At 43.5% G+C, this 22,703-nt stretch overlaps 1 protein-coding gene across 1 annotated transcript in view; it reads right to left on the bottom strand.

Moving 5' to 3' along the window:
* Positions 1-22,703, bottom strand: part of atrnl1a (attractin-like 1a) — a 242,246-nt gene that overhangs the window by 96,473 nt on the left and 123,070 nt on the right. Inside the window, exons 24-26 of the mRNA XM_040139682.1 lie at positions 22,348-22,426; positions 19,367-19,524; positions 5,312-5,373 (exon numbers count right to left, since the gene is read on the bottom strand). Of these exons, the coding sequence (XP_039995616.1) occupies positions 5,312-5,373; positions 19,367-19,524; positions 22,348-22,426 (299 nt within the window). The remainder of the gene's footprint in view (positions 1-5,311; positions 5,374-19,366; positions 19,525-22,347; positions 22,427-22,703) is intronic.

Raw genomic sequence — 22,703 nt, 5'->3', positions numbered from 1 at the left:
CAGCCAGACATTGGCAATGCTTGTTCCCTGTAACCCGAACTTCGTCTCGCTGTTTATTCACTTTTCTTCAACGGTTTTACCTCGTCTGTCGGAAAACACTTCGCAAGCTCTGGTTTCTCTAAGTGCTACGCAAATAAACATTATTATTGGAAGAAAATATTAATACCGTCACACTCTTGCGCCAGCATCTTATTTTCATTTTCATGGGCTCACCAACCCAGACGCCAGTCATGTCAGGACCCCCACTACACTGAATATTTACCAGGACAATTGAAGGAAAAACAACTACTCTCACTAACTCCCCTGCAATGATTTTCCCTCCTCCGTAGTTACTTTCTAAAAACCCCGCACTGGCTGGGATTCAAATCCAATCAGGCCCAAGATTCCCCATTTAGTCTGTGATACCTCAGCTCACCCTTAATGGGCCACAGGGCCCCAAGTTTAGCCATCTAACCAATGGAGCGGAGTGGCTAATTGTCGCCATTACCAAGGGAGTGTCCTGTGGGTTTGTTAACACTCCACTGAGCCTCTTGATATGTTTAGATTTAAGACTGCTCGGCCACGGGTAATAAGCAATCAAACTGATTAAACAAAGATGGGACATGTGGCTTAGAACGAGTCTGGGTCCAGGTGAGTGTGTGTACATGATTGTGTGATTATGTCCGAGGTTGTGTTTCTGCTCTTTCAAGCGGTGCTGCTTGGTTCAATCAAAAAAAAAAAAAAGGGAGAGAGAAAAAAAAAAAAAAAAGACTCAGACTTGTTCCACTATCCCCATGGGGGCGACTCATTGACATAATCCCTTTCCTAGCCCCTTACCCCGACCTTAACCATCACAGCTAAATGCCTATCCCGAAAACTCTAACCCTGACCTAAGCCGGATTGTAACCTGAACCCTAAAACCAAGTCTTAACCCTCAAAAAGGTATTCAGTCCCCACCGCGATATAAAAACAAGCACACACAAACACACACGCGCGCGCACATATGAGAGCACTTTGGGCAAAAATCAATAAACTATCCGTTGAACATGAGCCACAGATAGCACTCAATCGGAAACAGCTTTCCATCTGCACAACTAGCAAAATCAACTCTGAGTGTAGAGACAGGCCGAACTGAGGCCTGGAGTCCGGACAGAGAAGCTGCAGGTTCTCCTCCTGTAACGTTTCCAACCTTTGAACCTTTATCTCTCGTTACCCCCGATCATCCGTGGGCCCGTCTCGCTTTTTGCATATTTTTGCTTTCTGCATATGTGATTTCAGCAAATGAGCGGGGTGAAGTTAGTCTGTGAAACAGATGGCTACTTTACATATCTGAACAGTCTAACAAACTCTTGGCTATCCCACTCGGTTGGGCTGCTTCCTAAAAATGAACTATTCAGATTCATTATCACTTCTACGCTGTCAGTCAAAGCATCTGGCTTCCCCCCGTTACATATGTTTCAATAAATAAAGTAACTCCAAAACCTGATAAAAAAATTTTAAAAAGCTGCTTTCACGCATGGACTGCAGCCCTGAACAATCGGACATTAAACAGACTTTACCCTGACCCGGCTCCCGAGGACAAAGTGCGTGCAATGCCCGACTGAGCCCCATGCGAGGACAGAGCAGCTCATTGTTTCGAAGAATTCACAGCGAGTGAGTGGGCGTGTTGACGGCGTTTTTCTATCCTGCCTCCTGCGCGCTCTGTCCGGGGCGCCACGCCTCGCCTAACCCAAACGGAGTATTTCCAGTAGGTGGACAGAATCTCCTGTTGTGACCTGATTCCCCGGAAAATGTCCAGAGTTCATATGAGAAAATGGCTGAAGTGTAGATAGATGAAAGATATTTGAACAAACAGACTCAACCCTCCACAGAGAATCCTTGTGGCGTGTGAATGACGACGGGGGGGGGGACATTTTGAAACGAAGTAGACACGCCCGGGGAGTCTCATGAGCCACTTAGTGCCGCGTAGCTTCTCCTCTGTTTTGCAGAAGAGAGGGAGAAAGAGTGAGAGGGAAACTGATGGCTAATCAGGCGAGCGAGAGCTGGGTGTAATTGTACAAAGCTGAACTGCAGTGTCACCAATTAGCATTTGAGACTGTGGAGAGTGGAGACATAAATGCTGTTTAATTATGGCCATTTTCCTTTTTTCTCCCCTTCATTTAGAGATGAGAGAGAATACATGAGGGGGATGGATGGAGGGAGGGAGGGAGTGACGGGAGGAGGAGGGGAGGAGAGTTTTCAACTTTGCGGGATCTTTGTGGAAGAAGCTTCTGCAGCTCATCAGTGAGACACAGGAAGTGGAATCTTTAAGCAGCTGGGCCGTTTTTAACAAAACACATCTAATATGGACCCCGTTTGTCCTGCGGGCCATTACAACATTGTATTTATGCAATTACGCCATTTGAACATGACGAACATGACGATGAAATGATGCCATTACAGGCGCTTTCTTTCCCAGTGACATTTTACATTTGATTCTGCAGCAATTTAGACTTATTTTCCCCCTTCGGCCTTTGTGCGTGTGCTTCTAGCCTTCACTGAATTTTTGAGTTTTTGCATTTGATACACTCACAAACAATCATTAGGGGGAGCACGAACGCAACGGCAAAAATATATATTTATACGCAACAGGCTTGCATTGTCAAATGGGTGTCAGAGGAAATGCACAATAACTGCTGAATTACAACATTTATTGCTAAATATTGAAAAAGTCAACGCGTTCCTTCCCATGTTTCAAGTCAGTGTTGTCTTTTTCGCTATTTAAGCCAGAGCACAATCTTTCCCTAACGCGAACGCGGGGCTTTGAGTTGCCTGAACACCAAGTAACCGTGGAAAATATGGATCCCACTCTACTTGACAGGAGTGTAGGCTGCGGGAAAACGAATGACATACGTCTTCTTTTGCCACTGTGCGACAGACAGTTTGCAGTTTTAGATTCAAGGCAAATGTTTGTTTGTTATGTCAGTAAAACTCTTCATTTGGGCAAGATTATATTTATATATTTGCTTGAGGGACAGACAGCTTCATCAATTGATGGACAATATAAATAGAATTCCAATCTCTCCGTTTAATCCCTTTACTTCCTACTATGTGTGCTGCATTTCTTTCCTTCTCTGTTCCTACTCTTTTAGACTGCATCTGATCACTGTGCCTTCTGGCTACAAGCTACCCATCGTGCACGCATGCACAAACACATATAAGGTCATAAGCTTGCACCTCTGATATGAACTCAACCTACTGTATATAAGTACATGGACAAACAAATCCTGAAAGAGACAGTTAAAATAACGGGTACGCGTAATAATACAATCCTGAGTTACTTTTCTGTAGTATTTTGGTCTTTTGTGGGACTGAATTGTTGAATCCACTATATTTGTCTACGAGCTGTCATTACATGGAACTTCACATCAGCAGTTGCTCTGTTATGATAAGGCTTTTACAAAGTTCGGTGCATGTGACGTGACTTTAAACTAGACATCAGCACACAAAGTAATCAAACTTACGTCTGCCCGGACATTAAAGTGCTTCTCGGGTATTAAAACACTAATGACCTCACACTTTGAAAAGAACCGAGCTTTCGGATGATTGCTTTCACTAGATAGGTACGCACTGTTACCTGTTTACAAATCCAGCAGACTCAGAGCAGCATTACCCCATCGGAGTCGTGCTAGGGTCCACCTAATAAATATGCAAGTCCAGTTCCACTCTCCCTTTGGCTCTGTTTTTTTTGGGCGCTTACTTGACGCTTCACTTTCTTCACGGTTGCTAGCTGTGTCTGTCTGCCGTTCGATGCCGGGAAGGCAGTGTACAGTGAATTTATCAGAACTCATTTCCTGAAAACAGCCGCCTGCCGCTGCTGTGGATGGGGCTCACGTACTAAGGTGAAACCAAACCATGCATTAAATGTGCCATAAATGCGCGATGGTTATAAAGAGGCTAAAAAGCTTAGCAGAGCTGCAGAGTTGGTGATGATTCGACGTGCGTATGTCACTACCCATTACATCCATCACACAGATTTGTTTTAATTGTGTATCACAAATATTGATTATTGCAAGGTTAAGTATTTTTTTGTCTTTTAATTGAGCCATTTTCCTATTGAGGTACTGCTACAATGCTATTATATAAGTAAAGGACCCACCTTTTCTACCATTGAAAAAACCCACACATTACATTATATAACTATAGCAGGATATAAACCAACAACAAATAAAAAAACAGCCCTGTAGTTGTAGCACATAACCTTTATCACTGGTGCAGTGCAAATCATAAACAGAGCAGTGACTAACACACACACACACACACACACTACACAAAGGCAGTAACAAACTCTCCCAGCAAAACTTGACGCTGTCCCCTACTGATGACATCACCCCTCTAAGTTGGCCTAAAGGTCGCTGTTGTCCGGAAGCCGGCCCTGGGCACAAAAATGGCTCACTTCCTCGCATGGCAGCACAGTGACACACACACAGCACAAGAGTTAACACACAGTAAGGAGGACACATACCCACATACACAGAAAATAATGTGCACATACACACTCCCAAGGATGAGCACATACAAACACACAAACACACACAAACACACACTTGTCCGGTGTCGTAGCTGAGTGGCAGAATCTTGCCTGAAGACATCAGACTTCGTTCCAAATTTCTTCCCCAAAACACTCTCTCATTAGGTCCAGTGTCTACATGACTGTGAGCTGCAACACAAATGTCTCTCACCCAGTCCAAAAACTTTGGGACTGCCTTGTCTGGCTGTTTGGGTTTTTTTTTTTAATGGACTCTGTGTGTGTGTGGAAATCATGGTGCAGATGGAAATCATTTTAAGGAAAAAAACATATTAAGCACTGCTGTTATTAAACAACGTCCTGCTTCAGACAGACGAACAGGAAGACTACAGGCTACACACACACACAGCAGGCCGTTGTCCTGAACAACCACAGATATTTGCTCTTGGCCATCGAGCAGCGCCAGTTTGAACTTGCTGGGCTTCTAGGTGCTAAAATGAGATATTGGTTTCCTTTTTTCAGAAACCGAGCGTCTTGGCTTTTTCCCCCAACAACCCAACTAACACCTTGGAGCTGCCCCACATTTCTGCTTGTTGCTGTTGAGCAGATGCGGCCGACTGCCAGAGCTGCTGGGAGTTAAGAACTTTGCCTGAGGCTGCTGCCACCTACTGTAATTCAGTGAGTTCAGGTTATGGCCCGGTTGTGCAAAGAGCCTGTGGGAAGTGATCCACTGAACGGCAGAGCCCCGTGCGGAGCAGCTGGATGCTATGCAGAGAAAACAATACATCCAGTAAATAAGAAAGGAAAAGGGGGAAAAAAACTTACCTGAAGAAGGTGACAAAGAACTGTACCAGGTCCATGATGCTGTTGTGCTGAGAGAAGGCAATCTGTTGGTAAAGAGAAAGACCAAAGAGGAAAAGACACAGTTAATACAGACTCAAACTACAAGTGAGTTTGTCTAAGCTAACGAAAAAACTTTCTGTATATGGACATACCTCAAATCGTATGGTCAAAAATGACCGATTGGGCCTGTGTGTTATAAGACTGCATCCCCACATGTGCAGGTACAACCATCAACATGAAAAATTATCCATCGCAGTTTCCCAGAGCCAAACAAGACGTCTTCATAAGCAGCAAATCCTCACATTCAAAGTGTTTGGCAGATCTTTTGTTCGTCTTGAGTGTGTGTAGACGTGATTGCATGCCAGTGCTCTATTCTTTCTTCCTTTAAATGTTTTATTATTTAAACACAGAACCAAAATCCCATATCGCAGTGACATACACTGACACCTACATAAAGCTCAAACAAACAAACCGCCAGTTCAGTAAAACCTAAATTACCTACATTCTGATACATTTTCCGCCTGACAAATAGAATAAAATAGAATAAAAGAATTGTATCCATCTACTTCCACGCAACAGTGAAAACCAGAAGGTTTTAAAAGATGATTCAACGGGATCAGGCCAGAGGTGGGTGATGAATATTTTTGAGATTAATGATTACACATCTTAAACTGATTAAGGAGGGTTAACTGTATTCTGTATACATCTATACACATACATATAGATGTGTATAGATGTATATATATATATATATATATACATATATATACACACACACGTATATACATCTATACGTATACACATACACACATACACACATATATATATATACACAAATATACACAAATACATATATAAACACACACATACACACACACACACACACACACACACACACACACACACACACACACAATAGATATTGTTTTGAACAAAGCAACCAAAACACTGACTATTCCACTAAATTCAATGAGCCCTTACGTAACTTTGCTTTCCCCCAACCTGTGCTATAGAGCATCATGTGAAACTGACGCAATAACTGTGGATGAACATCTTTCTTACCTAAGGCCAATGTTCAGACCTCTTACATAAGACCAACAATTTCATTTCTGCCAAAGACATTCTTGTTCTCCATCTCCTCCAACACACAAACACCAAGAAGGCAGTGCAACCCACCGCCATATGGTTTGTGGGTTACTATGAGATTAGCCTTTAGCCTGTGAGAGAGGGCTTCTGGCCTCCCGTGCTCTCCCGTCTTCTGCAGCATACCGTTCAATTGAACTCTGCCAAAGCCGCCGCCTGCTACAGCACCTCTAAATCCACCGACTGCACCATCCATCACCATGTCTACTGTGCTGGGCTGCCAGTGCAGCGTGTGTCCCTGCGCGGTCCAGAGCCACAGATCTGATACATGTTGACTCAGACATTCTGCTGGGATTATTTCTAAAGGGTTTTAGCCTATAACTCATGTTACCACCGATCTTGGCTGTTTTAGATTTTTTTTTTTTGTTGTTGCTTTTTATTAATCTGAATGAGGTTTCCCTGGTGAAATAAAAGGTTAAAAAAACAATATATTAAATTATTAACAAGGAAATAGCAGCAGGAATCCCAGACTTACATCTCAAGACCTGGACAAATGAACCAACACTACCTGCATGCTGAATACCATGAGGGCTGGGTAGCAAAATATCTCTTTATTTGGGTTAAACTGAACGTTTAAAACGGAACAAAAACTTCCAGTGTGCAGTAATGAAACACACATGTAACACGTTAAACATAAAGGTTTGAGTTTTTTTTCTATAAACTAAATGTTAATCACAATACACATTATACTGTATGTTGCACCATTCAAATTAAAAATGTGTTAAATATTTTTCCACTTGCTTCATCAGCATACACACACTCAGAGAGATTCTCATTCAGAAAATGTCCTTCACCTCTCACCTTATCTTCTCAAAATATAACTTCACAATCTGTCTTCGTCAATAGCCGCGTGCGTTAACTGTATGTGTGTGTATGATTGTGTGTGCGTTTCAGATTATGTGACGTTTTGGCCCCTCAGCTATGAAAACTCCTGAAAAGCCGTTGTAGTCCATGTTGAAACTCCCTCATGTTAAGAGGATTATTTATTACAGACATAATTTATTTTCCATTCACTTCTCTGCCCTGTAGGAACAACACAGAGCACTGTTTGTTGGGAGACTCACAACCTTCTGATGTCTTGTTTGGAGGAAGATGTTCACCCTGAGACAAATGCCCACAGCAGACCAAGGTACTTCTAGGACAAAATTAAGCCTGGCAGTATAATGTAATGGCTGGGGGCTCAAGACCACAACCAAATGTGGGCCAAGGGCAGCTGATGAACCAGTTTAATTAAAGAATCACCCAAATATCAAGGCGTACAGATGCAACAGGGGCAAAACTCTCTCCGTCACTGGCTGTCGAGAGTTACTGCCACTGTTTAAGCTCCTCCCAATGGTTGGCTGTAGGCTGAGTCATTTGTTTTCTTTGATGACAGCTCGAGTGCAACACACATTGACTGCGTCACATAGTGTAACCTCATTTGACGCCGGTAGCACACAACAGATTATCAGTAGAGACAGAAGTAGCAGTCAAGGTAGGGTAGCTGATTTGTAAACTGTTGGTTTTCCTGGAGCTTTGATGCACGTCGGCGCCGCGACGCGACGCAGGCTCACCCAGATGAGCTGACAAGCGTCAACCCTCAATGGCACAGCTGGTGTGCAGACTTGAGCGAGCGTGCATTGGTTTTACCAAGAGTCATTCACCACTATGTGGGAATCCGTGAAGGAAATGAGAGAATAATTAATCAAATAGCTAAAATAGAACTGCCCAAGGCTGTTACAATAACAGAAGAAAGAACAAGGCCCCAATCGCTGAAATGTAGAGGGACTCTTCCTTAGGATGTATTTATACTGAATAAGCTGGAACAATCTGGCTAAATGTAACAGCAAGCAGCTGTGATTTAGGTTGTCTAGTCATCAGCCCCTTCACGATAAAATAGGTGTCAGTGTCGTCCCAGATCAACCCCCCTTGCTTAGTTAGGAAAACATCCCCACCACAGTAACAAGAAATCCAAGATGTCACCAAACCCCCGTCCCCTGTGTCAGAGTCCCACGCTTTGTTGGCAGAACCATTTACCCCCATGGACATTTTGTCTGACATTACCCTTCACTTTAGCGACTTCAAGAAGACAGTAATTACCCGCGTGACCGCATGACCACAAGAGGCAACTTGTCATAAAAGCAGAAACATAGGTGGCTTTATGTGCAGGGCTTCTTCCATTTTACGTCTCTAGTTTCCCACAAAAGTTTACGCATCTTCTATTTAAGAAATATTTCTGTAAAGTAAGACAAATGACAAAACTTATAAAAAGAATTGCAGGGTGAAAAATAAATTTTAAAGAAGCAATGTACATTCATTATTTTCGTAATGGAAACAATACAGCTTATAGTTGCAGTGTGCAGTGCAGTGTGTTAGAACAGAGGGACACACTGGATGACGTTGCCTTCAGCTTCCAGAAAACTGTGGTTGAGGGCATCAGCTGGAACACTTTGTTGTTTACTCAGCTGTCAATGTCAAGTTTTTCTCTTTGGTGTGAGTACGAAGTTCGGGACCAAATAAGTTCTTAATAAGGCTGAAGTTTAACTATGGACGTCTTCAGAGGTTTTTCAGGGAGCTGTCAAGCCCGTCAGGCAGACCTGCACTCTTTTATTCATTTTCACTTCCTGCTTTAAAAGGCCTCAAAGTCTTAGACTTCCCTTTAAGGAACTTTAAGACAATGTGAAAGCGGTACAGTTGACGCCACTGATGTGCAAATTACCATGTGACGACATCTGATCCTCATGATAGGTGGATGGCCAAAGATCCTTTTTAAAAAAAAAAAAAAAATCAGTAAAACCCCTGAGCAGCACTGCAGCTAGCAGGGGCTATAAAATCTAAAAACACTGATCACGGGCATCACAATACATTTAACAGCAATATATTTCAAGCGTGTTCAACATGGGGATTCCTTTAAATGGCCCTAATAGCTGGGAAGGCTGTGTCTTTGTCTTTGGTGTATCCTCCGAGACCAGTCGGGAGGGGAAGAGAAAAAGAAATGGGGCAGAATAGGCTTAAGAGGTTTTTACTGCCATTTGTGCGGCAGGTAAAATGGCCTGACGGCGAGAAAACCTGCAGAAAAGCTGATCTCGGTCCAGAGGGACAGAGCATTAATACGGGGATCGGGCAGAAAAGAGCCTGGCTTTGCATCCGGGCTTCAAATCCAGCTATTTACATCATTACCCCCTGGCAACAGAAGAAGTTATTACGAACGTACACACATGCACTAACATCGGAAAAGAAAATATACACATGCACATATACTGCAAATGAGCGGATAGACATACACTAAAACTAATGCAACAGATAACTATTCATAACAGGCGAGACACAGAGGAAGCACCAGCAGGCACAGTGGAGAAATTGTGATTATACTTAATATAGCAAATTCATACATATATTTACAAACACTCCTCCTAGTTTTCTGTCCAACATACACTTGTACACACACTTTCCAATCCCACACCAACTCCAGTCAACAGCCATCATTTCAATTTACAACAACTGCAGTCGTTAAACACAACTATAATCAATAAGCTGTTTGGACCAAACCCTTCTTTTCTTCCTGAGCCACTCCACTGCAGAACCACAAACACACACACGTCGGACACCACTGCAACACACACACGCACGCACGCACGCACGCACGCGCGATGCAAGCTTAGTGCACACATACTGCAAAAAGAATGTACAAATTACCATAGTATACCGTAGCCTGGTACAACAGTCCTGAAAAATATGCTGTACTTGGGTAATGTTGTGTCACAACATTGATAAATGGTAATAAATGAATTCTACTGTACTTTCTGAGGTTACAAGTTCGGTTTGTTTTGTCAGGACAAAACTAAATTCTGTCTCGTGACAGAGCTGTTGAACAGAAAAAGCACTGCAGGCTGATGTAACTGTCGCGTTCGCAGCAGTACGCATGCACAGTGGCATAGTTGGGGTAAACTCGCCAGCTCCTTACACAAGACTTGTGGAAGTAAGACAATACGTTTAATAATTTACCAAAGTTAGAGTAGTCGTGTACACATCCACAGAGTCTTAGCGGTGCTGGATACAAAAAATAAAAAATAAATAAATAAAAAAATCAGTAAAACTGCAATACAAGCAGTAACCGCACCCTATTTCAACCAACTTCTGCAGGTCTTCAGCAGGCGAAAACAGTTACATTTCATTTATCACAACACAAGATATTCTTTGGAAATGGAGTTTCCCCAAGTCAGTTTATGGTGCATCTCTTAGAGTTAATCAGCTCTAAAAGGGTTTGGTCGGTTCAGTGTAACACGTAGGACTTCCCGTCGGCTTGTGTAACATGGGATGAGTAAAGCTGAGTCATTAGGGCTCCTGATGTCTTTCCTGCAGAAATGGACCAAATGATCTGTCAAAGCAGCCAAAAATCCTTGCTGTCCCAGAAATGTTGGGGAGGACCTCAGAAAGCCAGACGGAGTCGAGGTGTCGAGGCATCTTCTACAAATGGGAGGTCATGTCTGAAAAATGTGTGTTCCGATGCTTTCCGGGCGCCCCTCTTAAGTTTAAGAAGGTTTGAGAGATTTTACAGTACTAAACCTCTAAGATTTAAACGAGCGTAATGACAAGCTGCAAATGTAATAAACCGAGTGTTTAATGTGCAGATTGGAGCTTCTGCAGCACGATGTGCAACGGTTGACACAGAGTTGGCTCTGATACAAAAAGCAGCGAAAGGAAAAACTGCAGGTTCAGAAAAACCAAACCCGATGGGAATTGTCTAAAACACGGACAAATAAACACTGAAACAACCCACGCATTATGACACACAAACACAAACACAGCTGCAGCGCTGCCTTTCTATAGAATGCAATTGTTCTGAGAGTAAGGGTCAACTGACCGTTCATGGGAAATATTTTTTATATCTTGAAGCTAGAACTCCAATTATGCCAGGAAAGAGTGTGAGTAAGAGAAAGGGACTGAGACAGAGGTAAAAGAAGAGAGGAAAAGGAATGATGTGAAGAGGACTCCAAGGACTCCAGTTCCACAGTCCGGTCATTACTGAGGGCCTGTTGGGGCCCTCTGGGGATGAGGCCAGGAGCTGTGACAGCAGTTGGCTGCCTTACATTTCCCTACCCCTTAACCAAAGACTGCTTGTTAAAACCAGGAATGAAAGAACGTGTTTGGCTGATCAATAAGTAAAGAAAAAAAAAAGAAAAAAAAACAGGGAGGGAAAGAGAAATTAGTGCAATGAAAAAGAAAAAGAAAGGGGGAGGGAGGGAGGGAGGGAGAGAGAGAGCAGAGGAAGCACAACTCAGATGAAAAAGGGATGGAGAGGGGAAGAAGAAGGCACAAGACCAATGGAGGACTGTGCGGTTTATGCTCGGAAATAAGTAATAAGTATAGTTAGGTTAAGGAAAAGATCATTGTTTGGGTTCAAATAAATTCGTCAGTAAGGTTAGAGGACCTTTTGTCACCATGGCTACAGTAATAAACACATGGTTGAGGTCAAACGACGATCATGGCTATGGTTCACAGAAACACTGACCATTGGTTTGAAACAGGCAACAAACCGGTCCAATGTTTTGTCAATTCCATCCATCCACACCGACCTACTCCCTATGCGGACGTTGTCGCACTGTAACAACGTCACCTGACTTCCTCCTTTGCTCTCGTCATAATCACTCCGGCCACGAGGGGGTTTTGTCGCCCGAACGTATGCTAGTCATTCCGAGGCACTTGCTGAATAGACCAATGCGTCGCCTCGCAATAAACCACAACAAAGCTGCTTGCGCAAGTGACCTACGGGGTCGTCTTTAACGGGAGGACAGGCCCGGTTCTTCCCAAAAAGACAGACTTTGGACGGTACCGACAACTAACGATGTCAATGGCCACTATTCATTTCAAAATAAATAATACGGTATAGAAGAAAACAAGCAACTTTGCTGCCACTTCCAAATACGCTGTCCATTTGCAGAGCTTTTATTAAACTGATTAACTTTAATCAGTAAAAGGAAGGCCTCAGCAGATTCTACCCTCTTTTCTGATCCCATGGTGCTGACTTTATCATCTTTCTTACTGTGCAAAGCCTTGCAGGTGGAAGGAGGGAGCAAATCGGTAATTTGTTCATTTAAATTAGATAAAAGTTATTAATTTGAGAGAATTATGTTCAATATATGTATTTAATTCCGTCAATTAGTATCATAGTCATTAATTTCCTGAAATCAGTAATAATAAATCTTGAAACATTAAAGTTTGTTGTTTAATTCTTTTATGAAAAGGAACCCACAAGAGATTTTAAGGAAAGCAAAGACACATTTTTCATATTTCTTATTTTGACCCTGCGTAGTTTTTGTCTTTTCCCTGTTTACAGGGTTAAGGTAGTCCAGTTGTACAGTACTCTCTTACTCAGCGAATTTTAGTGGAACTTATGGAGCCTACATTTGGGATCTTTCACTAATCAGTGATAATGTTTAGAACACATCAGCATGTTAACAAATGTGCATCTTCCAGGGACTGAGATCTGTTTACGGAGCCCTCTCCCTCAGTATTTGCATATTCATGAGGACCTAATGACCAAAGTGAGACAGTTGTCGAGTGCCGCCTCCACCTACGTGGTATGCAAATGAGTCCAGCTCTGCCATATGTGTGCGCTTGTCGGGAGAGCTCACAGATGTAGCTCCTTTTAACCAGGTGCTTAAGGACCCGCTCCTGCGTCAGTCTGCAGCTCAAGCGCCGGTGACAAAACTGCGGTGAGCGCACAACACGATGATACGACCAGAATGACCCGTCCCCTCTTCCCCGGACAGTCCGTTTGATTCTTCCTCACTGCGGATTGTCTAGTGTCGTCTCCCACGTTGTCACGTGCAGCTCTACCGCTCGCCAATCGGAGGCCATTGGCAGCTGAGTAGAGTCTGATCATCTGATTGTGAACAGTAAATAATCTGCCGGGCAATATCACAACATCGCATTATATTAGCTGCTGATTGTTTCTGAGCTGTAAAAAAAAAAAAATTATTTTAATGACTTATTTAATGACTAATTACTAATATGCGACGCATGTGACAATTCAAACTACTGTTTTTTAACCTTTGCATTATTGGTCAAACAATTGCTACAATGACAAATAAAAATGACATTTGACTCCATATCATTGCCAAGTAATAAATGCGATATTACAGCATTAACCAGCAATTTAGCAAGTTAACAGTTTTTATACATGCAATTAAAACGCCTTTATATGCCGGTCATATAACAGCCTTTTATGACACGGGTGATGAGATTTTCATTTCCAGCATTTACAAGCTGTGGCTAAACTTAATTTTACATATCGAAATAAAATAATCATTTCATTGAACGTGAAAATTATTACTTGTGAAAAAAAAAAAAAATCATTTATTCCACCAGTTTGTCATATTCCGAACTCAGAGTGGTGAACTGTGCAAGTTGTTGGAGCCCTGCAATCCAATCCATTAAGAGCCTGGTCAGCCCCGAAAAGAGGCGCAGCAAAATTCATCCACCAGCTGACTGGCGACATGCCGGGTGCGGGCCGGCCACAAAATTCCCACCTCAGTCACTAACGGGACACTAGGTTTATTTAAGAGACGTCTTTGTACCGTCGACTCCCGTTTTATGTCTGACGGCAGATCTCGCCGCACCACTTCTGTGGAGTGGTTTAGACTTTTTATATTTGTGGAGCAGAGAAGGGTTACACAAGACCCGGTGACCCGGCAACTGGCCAGCGGCGCAAAATTTACACGTCACAGTTCGCCGAAGTTGAGCCACCACGCGAAAGCTCGGTGCGGATTCATTTTGCCTCTGCATGCAGATCCACTCACGGGGATTCCACCGAAGCACATCTACCGTATTTTGCCCCGAATTTCTCTGTCAGGAAAGCATGTGTGAGCCGGCCCTGACACAAACCCCGTGTTTACTCCCACGTCACCAGCCTAATTTGACCTGATGCCGCTGACGACCGCCGCTGACTTCCTGCCTGGTTAAATAGGCAGCACTCAGCCTATCGTCTCCTCTTTCACCCTATGGAACACGATACTACCTCAATGAGATGCATCAGATAGACCCTGCTCCTCCTGTGTGTGCGCGCGTGCGCCGACGAGACAGTTAACCATTTCCACTTCTGGTCTAATCCAATAAAGAACACTTTGTCACTGATGTGATCCGGAGCGGGTGTTTGTGTGTGTACGTGCATGCGCGTGCGTGTCAGATATCTGATTAGGAGAGGCATCCTATTTAATGATGGCAGGCGCAGAGGATAAATAAGTGACTGAGCACCGAGTGGCAAATCAAATCAACCAACCAATCACGTCGGCCCCGAGTTCGTCTGCAACAAAATGGCTGCTCACCTTCTGACGGAGGGGCTTTTAATCAGCTGGCCTGTAGGCTGTGATGCGTGGAGGGGCGCGGAGAGGGAGGCAGAGAGGGAGGATGCAGACAGAGGGAAATGGACAGGAGAAGAACTGAGCGCTGTTCGGGCAAAAATCAGAAATGAGGAGCTATAATTTGAGAGAGCAGAAACCAGGTCTTTTTACGGCGAAGCGCGTTTTGTTCCCTGCTGTCTCCGACACACAAAGAGTGCAAACAAAGGGCCGGTTCAACGCCGTCGATTTTCAAGTCATTACAGTTCTTTCTTGTAGAGATAACACTTTACGCTAAATTACAGAGATGTGCAAATTAGAAACAGTTACGGTCTTGAGTTATACAATGTCTGGCTTAATTCACAGTTAGTTCTTTCAAAACAAAGGCAAAGAGAGAAACTGGGTCATGTTCCCATAATGTTTGCGGGCTCAATCAATAAAACATGATTTCTCGATTAGAAGCGACTCCGGGCCAGTCCTGTTTGTGAGAAAAATGGTGTCAAAAGGAACAAATTAGAGTGATGACCTATATTTGCCTGTGACACGTCTTATGTCTTTACTTATTTTGATATTTCGATTCTAACGGTTGCGGATTTCTATTGAGTTTACAGACTTTCATATGGGAAGCCTGATGATCGACATTTGCAAAATGTTGATTAGAATGGAAGCTAGGCTGTGAATGTTAAAACTGTAAAGCTTTCAATGTCTGAACTCAACAACTACAACTTTCCATTTAATTACCTACGTGTAACAGATCTTTACTATTTCCTGGGCGGTTAAAACACCGAGTATGACATAACTTTTTAGGAAATAGGGACACAGATTTGTTTGACAGGCCATAATTCCCGAAATAAACAGCTGACGGGACCCTGATGAACGTCTGGGCCGATGCTGTAGCTCGACCCCTTCATGCATTTACACCGGGAACATTCTGGTTGAAGTCGTGTTATGATGGCGAGCGCAGAGGAGTGAGGACGGAGGTGCAAGGTCAGTGTGACAGAACCAATCAAAATCTGTTCCGGCAGAATGACCAATCCCAACACCTCCCTCTGCCTTACAACCGGCCCTCGGGTCCCAGCTGACATCAGGACACCGCCAGGGAAACTCTCGCAGGTCAAATTAGAGTGTGTGTGGGCATGCAGTGTACGTGTGGGTTGTGTGTGGATTTCTACCTTTCTAAGGACTGAGTTTTTCAACCAGCCAACTGAGGACATGCTCAGTGTCAGGAGACCATGGCATGGCCTGTATGGACATATTGTGTTTGGCTTGGGGCAAAGGCTATGCTTAGGATTAATCTTAAATTTGGCTACTCCGTTTTGTGTCAGAAACCAATAATCTGGGACTTTTAAATCGTTTGACTATAGAGTTGCAGTAACCTCTGGTCTGAAAATAATCCCAGCAAGTCCTCAAATCTACATTTCAAACAAGTCTGTCAGTGCAATTCAAAATATGACTTCTCCAAAAACAACAAGGGTTTCTGTTTTTTGTGTGTGCGAAAGATGTTTTTCCGGCGTTACGCAGTGTAACCTTAGGTACTCATCCTGGAGGTACCCATGGGCAGAGCAAAAACAAGTGCATCAAATGCATTTGTTCAGTTGGGCACATTAATAATTTAAAAACACCAGCTGGTTAATGCAGGATCTTTACCTCAACAAACATAAAAACACAATGATAAGGCCTGTTGCAATGATACACTGGAAGCAAACATCGTCCCAGCGCAGTGCAGCGCAAACCAGAGTCTGCGTAGTTGATAAATATATTAACGCTGTTATCTTTGCTTTGCTGCACAATTATGGCTAAATGTTTGTGTGTGACTGGGAAAATAAAACAAAATCGGCGAAATCTTCGAACTTCTACAGTGACGAGAGGCTTTTAGAGCAGCGGAGGATAAAAGACAGACAGAAGTAGAGTGAGGGAGAGAACATTACTTGTGGTGTCAGTGAGGCTGTGCCCCGAGTCTGTCGGAGAGGCAGCGACGGACTTCAAGTCCAGCACAGGCCCTGCAGTCTGGGTAGCCCGGGGGGTCCCCGCGAATTGCAGGAGGACCTGGCATCCTGGCCATGTGAACGGAGTCTGTGTATCGGAGTGTGTGTTTGTGTTTCACTGCCACAAACAATAACATCAAATTCGGTGTTAACGCAGGCTGCCAGACTCTCACACGTGCAGGCAGCTGAAGGGTCAGATCAGTAAGACTCTGGGAGTAAACAAGATTTACTTCCACTATCATCTCTGAATATTCAGAATACTGCAAGATTAGATTCTTCAGCAATGTTAGGGTCAAATTTATTATCCTGGTAACTGCTGATATGATTGATTTGCCACTTACAGCCTGTTTCAACTCTACAGTATGTGCGCTGTGCAGTTTTAACTATTTCTGGATCACAACAACGTTTTCCAGAATGTGAATTTCGCAAAAAGCCATTACTGTGGAAGAGAAAATTAAAACTTAAAGCCTCGCTAGTTGCTCCAAGATTCATTACACCCATCAATAAGAAAGCCTTAGCATTATCAACCTTGTGAGTAGAAAAGCTGCACATTTTGCCTTGAAAGCCAGAGGTTCATCCTGCTGGAGTGTGACCAGTAAATTGTGTCCCTACTTGCCTTTTAGATTATGAAATAGAGTGCCCGCAAAGACATTTGGTCCCGAAGTAATAATTCAGGTGAGCATTTTAGTTTTTATGGAGACACTCGAAGGAACCGTCAAGCGATGAGCAAAAATATTTAGGACTTCTCCTCCTGGGACCATGAATATTTACAGCAGATTTCACAGAACTCTAGCCGTACTTTGTCTATTGATCAGGGAAAAAGTTTTACCCGCCAGTGGCACTAAATGAAAGATCAAGGAGCCACCACTATAGATAAAATCCGCCCCCCGGGAATAAGTAACCAGCCCACATTTCCTGACAATCTGGCCAGTGGCTGGATCTGCTGCTCTGAGGTGTCTGTGCTGGGTCTCTTCTCCTCTCTTTTTGTCCCTCAGCATTTTTGTACGTGTGTGCCTGTGTTTATTTGGCTGATACCTTGTGGGTCCTGTGTGTGTTCTTAGGTCTACTGGATCAAATATAGCAGGCCGGGTCATTACCAATTCTCAGAACAATTTCTCATCCTTGCCCTGTTCTGGCATCGGAAATCACCAAGGTCACAGGGCCGTACACATAGTGCTTCTCGTGTTACATACACACACACACACACACACACACACACAGAGAGGCACGTCAGACACGGCGGCGAGATAGGCCTCATCGTGGTCATTATCATATCACCTTTCAACGGGCAGATATTTGGAGCTCTGATAACGTAGCATTAATGGGAAATGCATATGAGGGCGGCGATCGATGGACAAATGATCCATAACGAGGTGCAGGACACACGCCAATGAACGCTAACATTTGTATACACAAAACAACTGCGATAAAACAAGTAGACTGGAATACAGTTACTAAATTATATTTCCACTCGAAATGTGGTGAGCTTTCATATTATTATGATGATTACGTCTTGGGTTTCAAAAAGCATTGCAAACAGGCAAAACAAACGTGCCAACATTTCACCCAGTAAGTGGTTACATACGAGCTAATCCTTGGACTGAACCTGTCAAGACATTTCTTGCTGCTCCAAACATTAGGCCCTGAACACATGCTTTGTCTTGTGTTTGACTGGAACACATGATTCGCAGATGCTTTTTGCTAGCCCTGTTGTTTGGGTTTTTTCAGGACTTTCCTGCTACCTGGCGTACACTGGTGGCAAATGCCCACCCGAGTGCCCTGCACTCGTCCTTGCATCCCTCCGTCCCCTGCTTTATGTCTATTTCCGTCTCCAGACCCGCTGTCTTCTTCCCTCAATCTGTCAATTGGGCAGTCTCCGGCTCCTCGACACTGGACAATTTGACTGTACGGTAGTCTCAACATGAGTTAACCTCTCAGCCTGTGTTCACTCTCCCTTAATTTCTCCATTATGTCACTTCTTGACTCCATCCATCAGCACACATCCCACACCCTGCATGACAGTCATCTTAAAATATCACCGCTAAAAGTCTACTTCAATTTAACGGATCATAAGGCTAGAGCGTGAATATTTAGTGTGTGTGGCTGACGCTTAGAGATTTAATCCGACGCTGCATAATTGATGGAAAGACATTGGAAAACTCACAGATCATTAAATGTGATAGCAGATTTGCCAAACACTTTTCAGAACAGTTTATGCTCAGCGCCTAGTCACAGCTATATGTTTTGCTGAGAGACAGCTCCTGAAAAGTGGGGATGATGATGATGATGATCATGCAAATCATAGACTGTGCTTTAGCACATTCCTCCAAACACCTTAATTGACTTACTCAGGAGGGGGGGCAATATAATGGCTGTAAGTCCCTTACAGAGAAAAGTTTTTGTTGGTTTCCGCAACATTTCGTACCTTTAATAAGACAACTGTATTAAACTTCAAATCACTTTAACGCTCGAATCTCTTTAAACAAAAACTTAAGTGAAGTTAAACATATTTTAAACATAAACACATCTGTTATCCACCATTCTCCTCTCAACCAAACCCACCGTACTCGACCCGCCACTGAGCCTCTTACCTGGATCTTGATTGGCCAGCTGAAGTTGGACACGTAGACGTAGAAGGTGATGTTGTGGTGAAGTCGGAAGTTAAACTTTTCACAGGAGAGGCTGTCTCGGTGCTCCTTGATGTTGGTCCTAGCTATGATGGGCATCTCTTCACCTGAGATGGTACCGGCTGTGAGTGACAGAAAGTGGTTGTGGTTGCATTAGGACGGTGGTGATCTGTCAGCGGACAGAAATTGCAATCTCTCGTATTTGATCATTGTGGACAACGCTGCCAATCGATGAGCAGGACAGTTTTACGGTAATACTGGATTTACAGGATGTTTTGCATCGATACGAGGAAGTGCCTTCATCGTTTAGGTAGTTCATTCTCTGTATCATCTCTCTAATCTTTCGTCATCCTGAACACCACGATCAGACCTCGCGACATTTGTGTCTTTTGAGACGGCAACTATGGCAGAATTGGTGATCGGGGTCCTCAGAGACATGGCCAAACCAAACAGTCAAGCCTCACCGATTACCGCTGGCGGTCTATCGCAACAAGCAAAGCTGATCGGGAGGAGGAAAGTGTGTTGGAAATGTCAAAACAGGCGAGAAAGATACAAACATTTTTACAGGCCAGTCTTTGTAGCGTCAGGATCCTGTCGGGGCCTTGTGAGGAGACCTTGGCACCAAATGAATAGTCTTCCAGTGCATCACACTAAATTGGACCAATTCTTGGGGTCTGATGCTCAATTTGATTCCCAGTGCCCCTCCTTTGTTGAATCAGGCCATTTTTGGGCTGATATCAACAGTCTATCTTTAGGCAGAAAGCATGTATCAACATCAATTCTTTTGGTGTGTGTTTCAACTGAATTTCCAGAAGGTTGACTATATCACACATATAGTGAAGTTAACAGAAGAGCAGCAAAAATAACTTTTCCAATCCAGAGGCAGCCACATGAGACCGGCACAATGAGATTTTTACAGATTGACTCATCTGCCAAGTTGTTTTCTGTTAGTGTGAACATCTCTGTAAAGACATTTTTACGCAGAAGGTGGGAAGTGAGCGGGTCGAGCGAAAACAGTCTAGATTTTAAAACGGCAAGGCATGCCTTCCATCTGAAGCAGGCGAATTAACATTCAGCGGCAAAAGTATTTTCATGACACCTCGCAGTAATTCAGAGCGAGCTTGTAAATGTCTCTCAGCGCTGAAGTGGTCTGATTTCAGTATCCCTCGGAGCATTATCAGCAGTTCTGTGTTCGTGGCTGAGCTTTTCTGACATTGTGAATAAAATATTTCCACCTCCTGCTTTATCAGGGCCATTAAACACTCTGTAATAGGCTGAACACTTTCACACACAGAATCACAAATCACACGCGCACACACATCCTTGTTTTTAGATATTTTTGGGGACTCTTCCTTTGCATAATGCATTCTCTAGCCCCTTACCCTAAACTTTGCCATCACAACTGAATGCCTAACCCCAACCCTTAACCCAAACCTAATTCTGACCTGATACCTAATACCAAGTCTTAACCCTAAAACAGCTACTTAAACTCGTGGGATCCAGCATTTTTTGCCCCCAACAAAGCTGTCTGATCCCACAATTACAGTGGGCTTCCGCCCCCCCCAACCCCGCACCCACACACACACACACACACACACACACACACACACACAGAGCTCCAAACCGAAGAGGCTCTGGGCCCCAAGACACTAAGTGTGAAAGCAGAGTGCTTTTATCTTAATTGAAATCAGGAGGGAAAATGCATAAAATGCCCAAATGCCAAAATTCAAAACAGCCTCTGTTGTGTTTTGTCAGGAGGGAGAATCCCCAGGACGTGAGCGGAAAGTGGAGCTGACCATTTTACCTAAGGTGACTCGGGCCACCAGTGAAAGATACTGACTGTGGGACATCTTTACACACATACAGCTAATGACAGAGCCTCCGAGACGGACTAATCAGTCAACCACTGTATCAAAATTCAAATCAAATTACGTTTTGTGCAAGAGCTCACTCTCTATTTCTTTCCTGGTTGCTTTTACCCGTTTTTAGCTACACACAATAGAATTCTAAACGTAACGTGTAAATACAGCAAGTTTTGCTCGTCGTCTAATTCAGATCTGAAGTTATTTAATGAAGGAGGAAGCACCGTTTTCCAACTTTTGGTGCATCCTTTATTTTAACTACCGAAGGTCCTGCGGACGCCCGCAGGTGTTTCCACTTATTCCAGCTGATCAGATCAGCCTGAAGGTGGCAACACACCTCAAAGCATCTGCGGCTTTCTATGTGAACTCACGCGCCCGTGGCGTCCCGGGGACACAAAGGGATGTGACTGTCGCATTTCTCAGCGTCAGCACATGACTGAGATCCAATTATTCCAAGTACCAGTTTTGTCCCATTCGCTCTACAGAGAGGCGCACCACTGCTGACGCTGACTACTTGTCTGTAGCGTGTCTATAGTGCGCTACGGACATCACGACGTTACACAGTGCGACCGGTGTGAGTGTCAAACCTCAGGGGGATTAGAGCTGAGATGATCATTCAATTAAACAGTTACTTCAAGAACATAATATCAATGGCAAATATTTGATCAATTAACTGTTAAAAGCTATTTCAAGCAAAATGCCTAGCATTACATAGTTTGATATTCTCAGTTTTGATAATGTGCTGCTTTTCTTTGACATATGGGATAATAAACTGCATATTCTTGAAGGTGAAAATGTGTAATGTATGTCTGAATTATTTGTCTGTCTCTCTCTGCTTAAACTGTAAATGTTTATTTTTTTGTACACAATCTCAATGAGACTATTAGGGCTTTGAAACGAAGCCATCAGGATGTGGTCGAAGCGTGGGACTTTCAGCTTTAATTCAAGGGGTTTAACAAAAACATCACACCAACCGTTTAGGAATTACAGCCATTTTTATACGCAGTCCCTCAGTTTCAAATTCTTTCAACCAAAAGGGATTTTTTTTCAAGACAAGTATAAATACATGATTGTGTTCTCTACCTGTTGAGCTTAAGGACCAAGTGATGTTGAGGTTGAAGTTGTTGGAGGCATTGATGGACATGTCAAGATTTTTGTTGGCCTGCACAGAGAGAGAAAAAGAAACACATGCAAGGTTGAGTTACTTGGCTGGACATAAAAAGCGAAGACTGATTTTGATCTACAGTAGGTGGAAGCGGAACAGTGCAGGGAAAGCAAATGAATAAAGTGCTTGAGATGCATTCAGACGCAGCGCGAAGCAAATCCTTGTCACTTTCATTTCTTGGTTTATTTATTGACTACCGGGGCGATTTTGCAGTCCCTGTTGTTGTTGGACATCTTCCTCAAATGATATACAGTTGCTTTACTTGCTTTCCTTC

This window comes from Xiphias gladius, chromosome 11 (genome assembly GCF_016859285.1).
Source record: "Xiphias gladius isolate SHS-SW01 ecotype Sanya breed wild chromosome 11, ASM1685928v1, whole genome shotgun sequence".
Classification (NCBI taxonomy): domain Eukaryota; kingdom Metazoa; phylum Chordata; class Actinopteri; order Istiophoriformes; family Xiphiidae; genus Xiphias; species Xiphias gladius.
The sequence above is the reverse complement of the archived record's forward strand: the minus strand, read 5'-3'. Positions and strand labels throughout refer to the sequence as shown.